General features: G+C 45.6%; 1 protein-coding gene across 1 annotated transcript in view; it reads right to left on the bottom strand.

The window, feature by feature from the left end:
• Window positions 1–13,821, bottom strand: part of asic2 (acid-sensing (proton-gated) ion channel 2) — a 172,923-nt gene that overhangs the window by 30,062 nt on the left and 129,040 nt on the right. The window contains exon 3 of the mRNA XM_038295849.1: window positions 2,938–3,065. Coding sequence (XP_038151777.1) covers window positions 2,938–3,065 — 128 coding nt within the window. The remainder of the gene's footprint in view (window positions 1–2,937; window positions 3,066–13,821) is intronic.

Below are 13,821 nucleotides of genomic sequence, written 5' to 3' on the forward strand. Positions count from 1 at the left end.
TAAAAATTCAAAAAATATCCACTGGACTTGGTTTTTAAGATTTGAAGACGTTTCGCCACCTCTCCAGGAAGTGGATATTTTTTGAATTTTTACTGGATGACTATGACCTGGATGACTGAGAACCTTCATCAGCATATTGCACTCCATTTTGGGAAAGACACCCTCGGAATAACGCGTGAGTATGAGAAATTGCTTAGGAAACTTGCAGATTATAGGAATCATCTACGTTTCAGATATTACAGGCTAACGATGGAACTAACGACCCATTCATCGGTTACCATTGCATGTTTCCAAGCGATACAAGGCGTTGTCTATATAAGACTCAAACTCACTGCGGATCCAGACATTTGAATTGAGAAAGCTTCCTGGAGAGGTGGCGAAACGTCTTCAAATCTTAAAAACCAAGTCCAGTGGATATTTTTTGAATTTTTACGGGATGACTATGACCTGGATGACTGAGAACCTTCATCAGCATTTAGACATAACACTATAACAGGCAAAATACTAAAGTCATACAACACAGACAATAACAAAAATAACTCTTCTTGCTCTGTGGCCTCTGAGTTTTTCCCACTCATGGATTCATTTCACCTAAAGCAACACATTTATGGCTCAGTGGGCCTATAGAAATTGGTTGGTCCCTATGAGGATAGTGTATGTATGAGGGGTGTAAAAATGAGTGTCTGCTCATGTGTGTCATTTCATTGAGTGGCTGTATATGTCTATGAAGGTGTAAGTGTGGGATTGTGTGAATGCGACTGTGGACTGTGGGTGCTTGTGAACATGACTCTGTCTACTTGTCAGGTTGACTGCTTGCCCCTAGATGGTTCTCTTTATTTGAGCAGCTCTGCAGCTGCAGCTCTGTGGGGCCTCAGCACCATAGTCTCTGAGGTTGGGCCCCTCTGGCCTCAGGTCCTGGGGCACCCCTTTACCATTTTCAGGTGGGTGTGGCCGTTCCCATGTCTGCCCCTTCTTTGTCCCTGTAGTCTGGGTTCCTTTATATATCTGGGGCTCTCTTCACCTCTAAGTCCAGCCTAGGCTTTGCAGGGCAAGTCTTGGACCACTCAAACCTGCTAATGGTCATTCTCCTTGTAAACCCCATTATACACAGGCATACTCTATCACAGGTCTTTGGTTCTAGGTGTCCATGCATACAGGGGGGAAGCCAAACTTTCTAATGTGATCAATTATGACCTACAGCGCACATAAAATGGAAAAATAGCATAAAAAAACCATGTTATTCGTGACGGTAGCTACCTGCAGTCGACAAGTAAGGTAAAGCTGAAAAAAAGTAACTATATGACTTCCTTGTAAATTGTGCCTAAAATTATCTGCTGCTCTTCTTCCTCTTCAGAAAAATCCAATCAAGAGCATGATAAGTCTATCTTCACATCTCTTTCCCTCATATTTTTTCTTGTCTCTAGTTTCCAATGATACCAGCCATGGTTGGATGGAGGACCAATCCACTAAAGGCTATTGAAACACTTAAGAGTCAACAATTTCCAAATGGTGTATTCAAAAAACAATTGGTGGCATGTTTTTAGAAATGTTAAAGCCTATTTTAGAGAAAAAAAAAAATCCATTATTCGTCCTCTTCTTGTAGCTCCAGAGCTGGACATGGCATGCAGGCCTCTCTCCCTGACCTATTGCTCTGATCTTCTCCTGTCTCTTCTCCAGAGTGGGGCCCGACCCAGCTACTTCTCTGAAGAACGTAGTCGACCCATGGATGCCATGCTGCCATTTGACTTTCCATAATGAATAAAACACCATGACTTGCTTAGTCCGCCATGCTGATTTGAAACCTGCACCAGGAACTCATTCTATTTGATGACTGGGTGAAGTCACAAGAGTGGAACTTTGTCCCTCAACATGCAAATTTCTGGTACTATGTAATAGGAGTGACAGCACACATGTGGTGACTTTTTCTCTAGAATTAGTTCTATGTAACGCACCATCAGCATGAAATAGGCTGTAGCCAAAGGAACTGCGACAGGCTTTGTGATACTTCCGCCATGCCAGTGGGTGGCCTGTTAGTGTTGCCATACAGGTAAAGCAGGTAGAAAACAAAAGAGGAAATGAGATGAAAACACTGCACAAAAGAGAGGAAAAAAAGAGGTGTTTCTGTGGACTAATGAAAGAGAGCAACAAGGGATCCTGATGAAGATGCTCAGGGGGGCAGGTTCAAACATATAGACTCTGAGAGCTGATGTTATATGTCTGTTTTGCAGCAACTTCATAGTCATGAAAATTTGGTTTTATACACTAAAACACAACTTAGTCTGGATAGTGAATTAAATAGAGTGCCTTCCAAACAGCGATGCTTGGATGGTTTTTAGAGGCAATATAAATTAAAATGGAAGTACAGGGACACACAGGGAAAGGGAATTTAGCAAATTTCACCTTTGAAGTTTTTGTAGTTACCTTATAATTATACTAAATGGAGAAGACTTGGTGAGGTAAAAATAAAAAGATTCATCTGGAGAGAAGGAAGTGTAACTTTAAATGTAAACAAAAGACAATCTAGAAAAAACACTGAAAAACCACCATCTGAAGTGAAACTTTGTCAGAGGAAGAACAATCAAAATGAACATATCTGTTGGCCCTCCAGCCTTTAAGACTAAATTTGTTTGGTGGAATAAAGTTTAGTGTGACTGAGTAAAGCTCAGGCTGGACTGAGAGCAATTCTACCATAAAGGTCAAAGCTGGAAACAAAAGGGAGAAGTTCATCAGTCATCTGCCAACAGTCACTATAGGAGAGGAAAGATATCAACTGAAGGCCTCAAGGCAGCACAAAAAAAGCATTCTCAATCACACATAAACATTGATGCACAGAATCTCATTATGTCTGTTATGGCAGGTTATTCATCACATTATCTCTAAGGCATAAGCCCAATGCGTGGATAGGAGGTGGAGACACGATAATAATAGGGAACTTACCCTTTGTTCCTGAGTTGCCACAAAGGTCTGGAAGCCAGGGGCCACGCCAAAGCCTAGTTCATGAACAAAAGGAGGCTCCGCCTGACTGTGGATTTGCACCCGCACGCCTGCCTCAAAGGCTGTGTCCTCTGCAAAGAAAGATGGAGAAATTTCAATAATTTGGAGAAATGACAACATCATTCAAAAATGAACTCAGCAAAACCGTTAAAATGAAAATGCATCCAAATCTGAATATTATTTTGGAAACAACCATTTAGCAATACATTCTCGGGTTTCTGCCTCAAAGCCTCAGGTTTTTAATATTGTCTGAGAGATAGGGAATATAAAACGCACACTCAGGCATCCTGTTTGAGCGACATCAGACACACGTAGAGCATAAGGCTTGGTTGCGGTCCTCGGATGAAAAAGCGTTTATGCTTCCACTCTGAGCACTCCAACACACAGAGTGGTAAGGACCAAAAGAGCCACAACATTTTCAGACAAAGAAGGAGTTGTGCTTGCAGAAATCAATATTGACCTAGCAGTCAGTTGTGAATGTAGTGACATTCAATCAAGGCTTTTCCCCATCAGCTGATCAGCCTGACACCTTAGGGTGCTCTTTGACCAGGACATGGGAGTCTCTGAGCATGACCAGACTGCTCAAATCGATGGAGCGCAAACACAGACGGACAAATGTATCAACCCTTCGTGATACATGCGTCAATCAAACATCTGCAGCGACTGACATGGCATGATAAAAAAACGGTTTCATATCGAGGAATCAGGAAATAGATTGAAAAAGGGCGTTTCTGAGGTTCAGAGAACAGAACAGGAAAATAGATCAGCATGTGAGAATACATTTTACTTACTGTATATTTAGGCGACATAAATCTTTATATATTTACATTATAAGAACATGGCTTGCTCAGAGGAATATCAACCAAGTCCCTTTCATATAACTTATTAGATTAAAAGATCATGTTAAAGGTCAGGTTGGAATTAAGTTTACAATACTCTGCAAATAATTATTTAAGCTACTGTAATGTTCGCTTAAACTATTAAAACACTGCAACATCTGAATCTATTACAGCTTCACAAGAAAATACTATTCACATTTGCAATCTCAATTTCAATGATGCTCTCATTAGATAATGATTCTTGTGACTGAGATGCTGAAGCTCACAGGGTGGTAAGCTAATCACAATCTCACATACCCATCACAACAATATATGTTGTAATCTGTCCATGTGGTAATAATCCTGTAGAGTCCCACTTCATCTCTTAGAACTTCATATTTTAATTGTTGCTAAAATATATTCTTTTTCGAAGAGGACTCCTCTTATTATGAGACACCATTACAGCATCTAAACATGTGTTCACTATCTGGCCTAAAGTTTAGGAGTCACAATCAACACATATTGCTGGTGTTTGCTGTAAATTATAACTATAATTCACAGTAATTATATAATCTTCTCAAAATGAAGAGTTTCAACAGGTAAAGAATAACAAATTTGTGTAACTACTATATACTGTATATATATCTATATAGATATATATTGTAATTATCACTTTTCAAAACATAAATACAAAAAAATAAATAAGGAAAACTGAGCCAGTATTAATCAAACTTCAGTAGAGTAGAAAAACTTTGATTATTGCTTGTGCACACTGACATAAACAAACAAATATTTTTGTATAGTGACCCCGAAAAAAATTGTCTCATCAACAAATCCTCCTTAAACAATGATAGCCTGTGTTGCGGAAAATGCTTCCACTGTATGTGATGATTGCTCAGTAAGTGGTGTGTGTGTGTGCTGATGGTGGCAGCCGTCCCCCTGTTCGAAAGGGGGCGCTGCAGGCAGGAGGGAAAACGGGGAAGGCGGTTGGAATGTGAGAGAGTGAGTGTAGCGGACGACCGGAGCAGCAGTTAGGAAAAAGTCTGTGCAGTTTTATGTTAGTTGGCGCTATTAAAAGTTAACTTCCAGCCACTTTCGTGCCAACGTGTGGTTCATGTGCAAGGCGTAGAAGGCGTTAACCCCGGAGTAAGTCTTTCACTTCGGCCCTGGAGAAAGGAACTCCCCTGTGTCTCCCGACCACGGTCAGAAGACTGAGCAGGAACGGTTAACACTGGCGACCACGAAGGGACTTCCCCGCCTTGCTGGACGAGTGGTGAGCTTTGAGTAAGAGAGATAGTAGCGGCTAGCAATAAAGCTAAGGGACTGCGTTGGCCCGTTGCTGAGCAACCGTAAGATGGATGCCGCCGCCGGTCACTCCCGCGAAAACTATGGGCCCGAAACGGGTTATTCCAACCCGTTTATGACATTGGATATGTCTTCCGAGGGTGCAGAGTGTAGAAAGGCTACTGAAGATGTGGCGGTGGGGAAATGTGGACATTATAATCCTTTTCGGTGCGACGAACGCTGTTTCGGCTCGTACGCCAAAGGAGGAGATATGTTTGCACCGCGCTACGGCCCCACTCAACCACAGGTTAGCTCTACAAATACATTTGTTGCTACGGAATGTCAAGGTTATGCCCATGGGGAGAATGCAGATGACGGGGCGCGTTACTACCAAGCCCCCACGTTTCAAATGAAAGATAATTATGCTGATACCAACCCTTTCGTTTCTGCTCACGTTCGAAGCTTTGCACACAGCACGCCTGCCCCACTTAACCCTGCGGCAGTTTCCGCCGTGCAAAGCACCCCTAGATTGGATGGAACTATAAACGACAGGCAAACCCCCGCACGGCCACAGCCCAGATTAAAAGTTAATAAAACCCGTTTCATGTCGCCGCAGCCATTATCCGACAGTGAGGAGGATGAAGATCCTAGGGAGAGGGTCCCCATATTACGTCCGGGTCAATACGACGGCACCACACCATGGAAAGAATTTTTGCACCGGTTTGAGAGCTGCGCCGAAGCGAATCACTGGTCCGAAAAAACGATGACAGTGCAGCTGAAATTCTGTCTGGTTGGCGCAGCGGGGGCCATAGTCCACAGAAATCCCCGCTCTTCCAGGTGGGACTACCGCCGCCTGGTGGACGAATTGGAAACTGCATATGGCCCATCTTCTGACCACGCTGCAGCGGTCGCAGTAGAATTAAGGCAGCGGGTACGAAAACATGGGGAGGCCCTCAATGCATTTAGAGATGATATTTATGGGAAAGTGGCGGTGGCTTATGGTGACAGGGCAGAAGTTGAACAGGACTCTATCGCTGTCGAAGTTTTCACAAACGGTCTGGGTGATGCAGAACTAGTCCAGAAACTGTTAGAGCAACGACCAGCCACACTCGCTCGTGCATATGAAATAGCCCATGCTCATGAAACCACAAAAAGGGCAGCAGCTTATGTCACCAGTGCCATGCAGCCAGGAGCCCGCAGCATGGTTGAACGACGACCCAGAACTGCTGTGGTCAGAACTAATGACGAACCTGAAAGAGTTGTCAAAACTACTCCTGTAATCAGTTCTACACCAAATCGGTTAGCCGCACACACGCCCTCGGCCTTTAATAACCGCAAGAATCCTTCAAAGGGGAAAGTCCGCTGCCATAACTGTCAAGGTTGGGGTCATATCCAGAGGCAGTGCCCCTCCCCCCACAAGATCACCAAAGATTTGGCATCGAGCAGCTCCCCCTGTGACACTCAAGGACCCGCTGTGTTCCACCTGAAAGGCCAAAGCCAAGAAATGAGTATCCACATGCAAATCTATGAAATGGAGGTGTGTGCTGTGTTGGACAGTGGGGCACGGAGGAATGTGCTGCCGTTTCGCTACTATAATTCCATCCACTCTGACATGAGACCTCAGTTGTATCCATCCACTGTTGAGACTTTAGTTGGAGTGGGACCTGTAGATGTGCCAGTACTGGGTGAGGCCCAGATCCCTGTCTGCATCAACAACCGTCAAGTGGATGTGGATTTTCTTGTAGCAGAGATAGCAGGGTTAGAAGTGCTGCTTGGTCATCCCTTCCTCGCACAAGCTGAAGCCCGACTAGATTTCGGCAGACACCGCATCATCCTGTTTGGTGAGGAAGTGTCCTACTACCAATCTGAATCTAACCTGAAGTCGCATGCAGTAAAAATATCAAGAACTGTGGTGGTGGAACCAGGAGAGGAGTATGTTGTGAGGGGCAGCGTGCACCTAAGTGGGGCACCCCGCAGCGACATGATACTTAGCCCTACTAAAGGTTTTGTTGAGAAGCACAAAGTACTCCTCGCTAGAGTCTTAGTTCATCCCCAGATGTCCAAAACGGTTCCTCTTCGCCTTTTTAATCCTGGCAATAAGGCTGTGACCATTAAAGAAGGATCCCTGGCTGGTCTCCTCCAGCCCGCTGAAGCCCTACAGCCTCACTGTGCCCCACCGGCTACAGACTCGCCAGTCACCTTTCCGGTGGTTCCTCGGCATCTGGAGGAGCTCTATGCTCAGAGCTCTAAAAACCTCAATGATGGGGAATGCTTTCAACTTAAACAGTTGCTTTCTACCTATGGACAGGTGTTCTCTATGGGGCCTGCTGACCTGGGCCGGACCAACGTCGTCCAGCACGATATTGTACTTCGCCCGGGTGCCCCGATCAAACAACCTCCACGCAAAATGACGAAAGAGAAGCAACAATACGCCGACCAGCAGATACACGACAGCCTGCAGAACGGTTTTGCCCGACGCAGCCACAGCAGCTGGGCCTCGCCCATAGTTATGGTACGTAAGAAGGATGGGACATATCGGCTCTGCATTGATTACAGGGCCCTCAATGAGCGAACCATACCAGATGCATATCCCTTGCCCCGCATCCAGGATACACTGGATACGTTGTCTACGGCCAGATGGTTCAGCACACTGGACCTTACTTCAGGTTACTGGCAGGTGGAGCTGAGGCCAAGAGCACGCAAAGCAACTGCATTCTGCGCCAGGACGGGTCTTTTCGAGTGGAATGTCATGCCGTTTGGGTTATGCAACGCCCCGGCGACGTTCCAACGGCTGATGGACCGCGTCTTAGCTGGCATGCAGTGGGAGACCTGTTTGGTCTACTTGGACGACATCATCGTACTGGCAAAGAATGTGTCAGAGATGCTGCAGCGGCTTGGCGAGGTGTTTTGCAGACTCCAACAAGCTAACCTGAAACTAAAACCTGCCAAATGCTGCCTTTTCCGCCAGGAGGTGGCCTACCTAGGTCACATAGTGTCTGAACGTGGTGTAGCTACAGACCCCAGCAAGATCAAGAAGGTCCAAATGTGGCCCACACCATCATCCATTCAGGAGGTCCGACGTTTCATCGGCTTGGCCTCGTATTATCGCCGTTTTGTGAAAGACTTTGCATCCATTGCTGAACCCCTTCACAACCTAACTAGGAAAAATGCTCGTTTCCAGTGGCAGGCTGAGCACCAGGCTGCTTTCGACGAGTTAAAGAGTCTCCTCATCTCAGCCCCCATTCTCGGTTATCCCCTGGACTGCGGTGAAATGGTACTCGACACTGATGCAAGTGACACCGGCATCGGTGCTGTACTATCGCAAAAGCAGGAGGGTGTGGAACGAGTATTGGCTTATGGCAGTCGCAAGTTGGCAAAGTGTGAACAGAACTACTGCACAACAAGACGTGAGCTCCTGGCTATAGTAGAGTTCACATCCCATTTCCGTCAGTATCTCCTTGGCCGGCCGTTTAAAGTGCGTACGGACCACAGCAGTCTGCGCTGGCTGACCAAAATGAGAGAGCCAGAAGGACAGTTGGCTCGATGGCTTGAGAAGCTGGCTGAATACGACTTTGAGATTATCCATCGTCCGGGTCGACAGCACACTAATGCCGACAGCCTCTCCAGGAGACCCTGTCGCCAGTCCTGCCCGTGTAAAGTGCAGGACCCCTCAACACCACCCAAAACCATTAACCATCGGGCTGTACAGTGCGAGTTGAACTCTGACACCAACTCCCTGTTGCTGAGTTCGGAGGAGGACCAACCTTTCACCACGGAGGTGTGTCCAGTGGGGGTAAGTCAAAGCACCCTTATAACAGATACAGACATTTTAGACATAAAAAACATTTCCACTGATACAGATGGAATGCATCATGATGACAAAACTGATAGATGCACTGTGAAAATGACTGAGAAAATATATGTGGCTAAGACTTTTGACACTGCTTCTTTGTTTCATGGCTGGACTATGGGGGAGTTGAGCCAGGCCCAGGACGCTGATGTGCACATTGCACCCATACGCAGCTGGATGAAGGCCAGCGATGAACGCCCCCCGTGGTCTGTTGTCTCGCCATGCAGCCCAGCCACTAAGACATACTGGACTCAATGGAAACGACTCTACTTCAGAGATGGCGTCCTGGTCCGCAGGTTCTATTGCCTTGATGACACTCAATTCTACCCACAAATTGTGCTGCCACGTAAGTTACAAACGGACGTGATGAGACAGATGCATGAGGGGCCAGTGGGTGGACACTTTGGTGTGGAGCGAACTCTGGCCAGATTAAGAACCCGATATTACTGGTACCATATGAGGGAGGATGTTGCTCTTTGGTGTAAAACCTGTACCAGCTGTGCATCCAGGGCTCGCCCTCAGAAGACACCGCAAGCTCCCATGGGAACAGTCCAGGTAGGGGCTCCTATGGAACGCATTGCACTGGACATTATGGGTCCACTAAATGAGACTGAGCGTGGGAACCGCTATGTGCTTGTGATACAAGATTACTTCACAAAGTGGACTGAAGCGTTTCCTATTCCAAACGAGCGGGCTGTGACCGTTGCAGGTATCGTGGCTAGTGAGTGGGTGTGCCGCTATGGAATCCCTCAAGCGCTACACAGTGATCAGGGGCGCAATTTCGAGTCCGAGGTGTTTCAGGGGATGTGCCGTTTGTTTGGGATAGAAAAGACTCACACCACACCATTTAGGCCGCAGTCGGATGGTCAGGTCGAGCGTTTCAACGCCACCCTCCAAAAGATCCTGGCTACTACCGCAGCATGCTGTCACTGGGATTGGGACCTGATGATTCCTTATGCTATAATGGCATATCGGTCGACCAAACATAGTGCTACAGGTTTCTCTCCAAACTTTATGATGTTCGGCAGGGAAGTAAGTGAACCGGTGGACCTCGTCGCAGGTTTGCCCCCTGATTCAGAACACCAGCCCATTGCGCCAGAGTACGTGCAGCAGATGCGGGAACGGTTAGAGTTGGCCCACCAAATCGCTAGAGAGGCCCTGGGAGACTCGGTCACACGTGCAAAGAGACAGTATGACAAAAACTGCTGTCACACACAGTATAAAGTTGGAGACCCGGTGTGGTATCTCATTAAAGGAACGCGTCATGTCAAAAATAAAGTCAAAAAGTTCCTACCATCATACGAAGGCCCATTCTTCGTCCTAGGCCAACTGGATGACCTAGTTTATCGGATACAGAAGAACCCAAGGTCCAAGGTGAAAGTCGTCCACCATGACCAACTAAAGCATTACCGCAGCCGGGAGCCTCTGGACAATGCATGGGTCCGGGACCGAAGTCAACACTGGGAACCTACTGAGGTTCCACCACCAACCTTGGAGGAGGATTCTGCGGACTGTGACCTGGATTTGCAGGGTTTGTTCTCTGATGCCACCAGTGGAGGTGCTGGCTGTTCTCTACTGCCTATCTCGGCTGCAAAAGATCCCAATCTGGGTGTGTTTGTCCCATCATCCCCTTCCCATGTCGACCATGAGGATGGTGGGGGTGTGGTGGGGTATTCATCTCCTTTGGGTCCACCGATTCGACGGTCTAGGCGCCGACGTAGAGCACCAGACCGGTTCGGCACTTGGATAGTTCCAAGTAGGGCAGAGGACTCAGTTTAAGGTTACAGGAGTTCGTTAAATCTGTCTAACAAGGCCACATGTGCCTGTTCTTTATTTTCTTTATATATTGTTACTGTTCAGTTGTTCGAACTGCGAAGAAAATTTAACAGAAGAGCAAATGGTCTATCTTGAAGGACACGTTTTGCTGTATGTTTTTATATATACCTGATGGAGTTTAGTTAGTGTCCTGCCCGGTCGTCATGAATGTCGCTGAGTAGTTTCTTTCCTTCCCTGTTGTATGTAAAACTAAATTTTACACATGAGGTACGCCTTGAAATTAGCTAATTATATCGCTTGGATATGTGTTTTGATGCTACACCTCGCCTATATGTATGAATGGTTGTCACAGTTGTCTCTTATTAGCGATAGAGATTGTGTATCGATTTTATGCATTGTAAAGCTGGAGTGGAATTATTGTTTAATTGCCATCCAGAGTGGGGGTAGTGTTGCGGAAAATGCTTCCACTGTATGTGATGATTGCTCAGTAAGTGGTGTGTGTGTGTGCTGATGGTGGCAGCCGTCCCCCTGTTCGAAAGGGGGCGCTGCAGGCAGGAGGGAAAACGGGGAAGGCGGTTGGAATGTGAGAGAGTGAGTGTAGCGGACGACCGGAGCAGCAGTTAGGAAGAAGTCTGTGCAGTTTTATGTTAGTTGGCGCTATTAAAAGTTAACTTCCAGCCACTTTCGTGCCAACGTGTGGTTCATGTGCAAGGCATAGAAGGCGTTAACCCCGGAGTAAGTCTTTCACTTCGGCCCTGGAGAAAGGAACTCCCCTGTGTCTCCCGACCACGGTCAGAAGACTGAGCAGGAACGGTTAACACCTGTTAAAGTTAGAAATTTCTTTGTTCATCTTCATTCAATGAAGATGGATGAAGAAATAAATGCAGCTGCAGCTGAACACTTGATCGTCCACGCTTCTTGATGCGTTTGGAGAGATGCTTCAAATTGGTTTGTCCTGACTGTGTCCACGTAAGATGACATTTGTCACTTTTAAAAAGAATGCAAGGAAAACAAACGTGCATTGGCCATTCCACAGCCTGTTAACAACGACTGGGACTGAAACCAAAACTCAGATTGCTTTATATTTCTTTTCAGTCTGCTCGCTGATGTTAAGGTTGGGCTTGTCTGGTCCCAACTCCTTGACCTGAATTTCCTCTGCCGTTGCCCTTCTTGCAAACAAGTAGATAAATAACGATCTCACTGAATCTGGTTGAAGCTGCTGCAGCTTAGTTGCCATCATTCCTCTGATTAACCAATCCTGCGTTAAACCTTAGGTCTTGCAGTATTTATTACTCACAGGGCAACGTTTTCAGCCCTCCAAGACCATTAAAGTCTGTAAAACTGATTGGTCATTTATTTATTACTCTGCCCTAGCAATGGTGCATGACTGGTTATTTAGCTGCATTACTTTGGCGCTCTGATGATCACCCCAAGACAGAAACCATATGTCTGTTGGTGAAAGGTCACTATCAATGAATGAATGTAGGTGGTAAAATGTAGATAGAATAATTCATATTGCATAAAGGCACAAACTCTACACAGTAAAACAGGTATTCATGACCGAATTTCTAAAAATATATTTTACATTTTCTCTGAATGGTGGTGCCCCATCGCCAGCACTGGGTAGAGGGAAGCCAGAGACCTGCAGCTAATGTTAGTCTCATTAACACTTATAAAAAAATAAAATAAAATATATAAAAAGAATGCTGACACCAGGACTGAAATTGCATTCATTAAGTTGAAGGTAGACACAATTCCTCTGCAGATTACATCTATTTATTTCATTTCAAATCAGGAATTCTTTGAAATGTGCTTCTCTCTGCACAGTGTAGAAAATACTTATCACATAGCGGAAGTGTTTTAAATTCTCCCAACTTCTTTATACCTTACTCCCAGAGTATTTACATTTTTGACTTAAGCTGCCTATTCTCTTCAATTTGAACCACTTAAATCTTGTTGAAAGAACAAACAAAGTTTATAACATGCCATACCGAAAATTCCCAGCTGTATCTGTTTTTCAATCCATCTATTAGATATGTAATCACATTTGTCTGTAGACCAGTACAATTTTTTGGATTTCCTGGTAAAAGAAATGGGGTAATAATGTGTATTTATGACACACTGTTGCTAAGAAACAGGGCATTTATACAAACCAAAGCATCTGTATGAATAAAAACATGGTCTATAGCTGGAGTTCATGGGGAAGGCAGAAGAAATAAACACAAAAAAATAATATATATATATATATATATATATATATATATATATATATATATATATATATACACTATATTGCCAAAAGTATTTGCTCACCTGCCTTGACTCACATATGAGCTTAAGTGACATCCCGTTCCTAATCCATAGGGTTCAATATGACGTCGGTCCACCCTTTGCAGCTAGAACAGCTTCAACTCTTCTGGGAAGGCTGTCCACAAGGTTTAGGAGTGTGTTTATGGGAATTTTTGACCATTCTTCCAGAAGCGCATTTGTGAGGTCGCACACTGATGTTGGACGAGAAGGCCTGGCTCTCAGTCTCCGCTCTAATTCATCCCAAAGGTGTTCTATCGGGTTGAGGTCAGGACTCTGTGCAGGCCAGTCAAGTTCATCCACACCAGACTCTGTCATCCATGTCTTTATGGACCTTGCTTTGTGCACTGGTGCACAGTCATGTTGGAAGAGGAAGGGGCCAGCTCCAAACTGTTCCCACAAAGTTGGGAGCATGGAATTGTCCAAAATGTCTTGGTATGCTGAAGCATTCAGAGTTCCTTTCACTGGAACTAAGGGGCCAAGCCCAGCTCCTGAAAAACAACCCCACACCATAATCCCCCCTCCACCAAACTTTACACTTGGCACAATGCAGTCAGACAAGTACCGTTCTCCTGGCAACCGCCAAACCCAGACCCGTCCATCAGATTGCCAGATGGAGAAGCGCGATTCGTCACTCCAGAGAACGCGTCTCCACTGCTCTAGAGTCCAGTGGCGGCGTGCTTTACACCACCGCATCCGACGCTTTGCATTGCACTTGGTGATGTATGGCTTGGATGCAGCTGCTCGACCATGGAAACCCATTCCATGAAGCTCTCTGCGCACTGTTCTTGA

This window comes from Cyprinodon tularosa, unplaced genomic scaffold, assembly GCF_016077235.1.
Source record: "Cyprinodon tularosa strain WSP-4 unplaced genomic scaffold, ASM1607723v1 ctg360, whole genome shotgun sequence".
Lineage (NCBI taxonomy): Eukaryota > Metazoa > Chordata > Actinopteri > Cyprinodontiformes > Cyprinodontidae > Cyprinodon > Cyprinodon tularosa.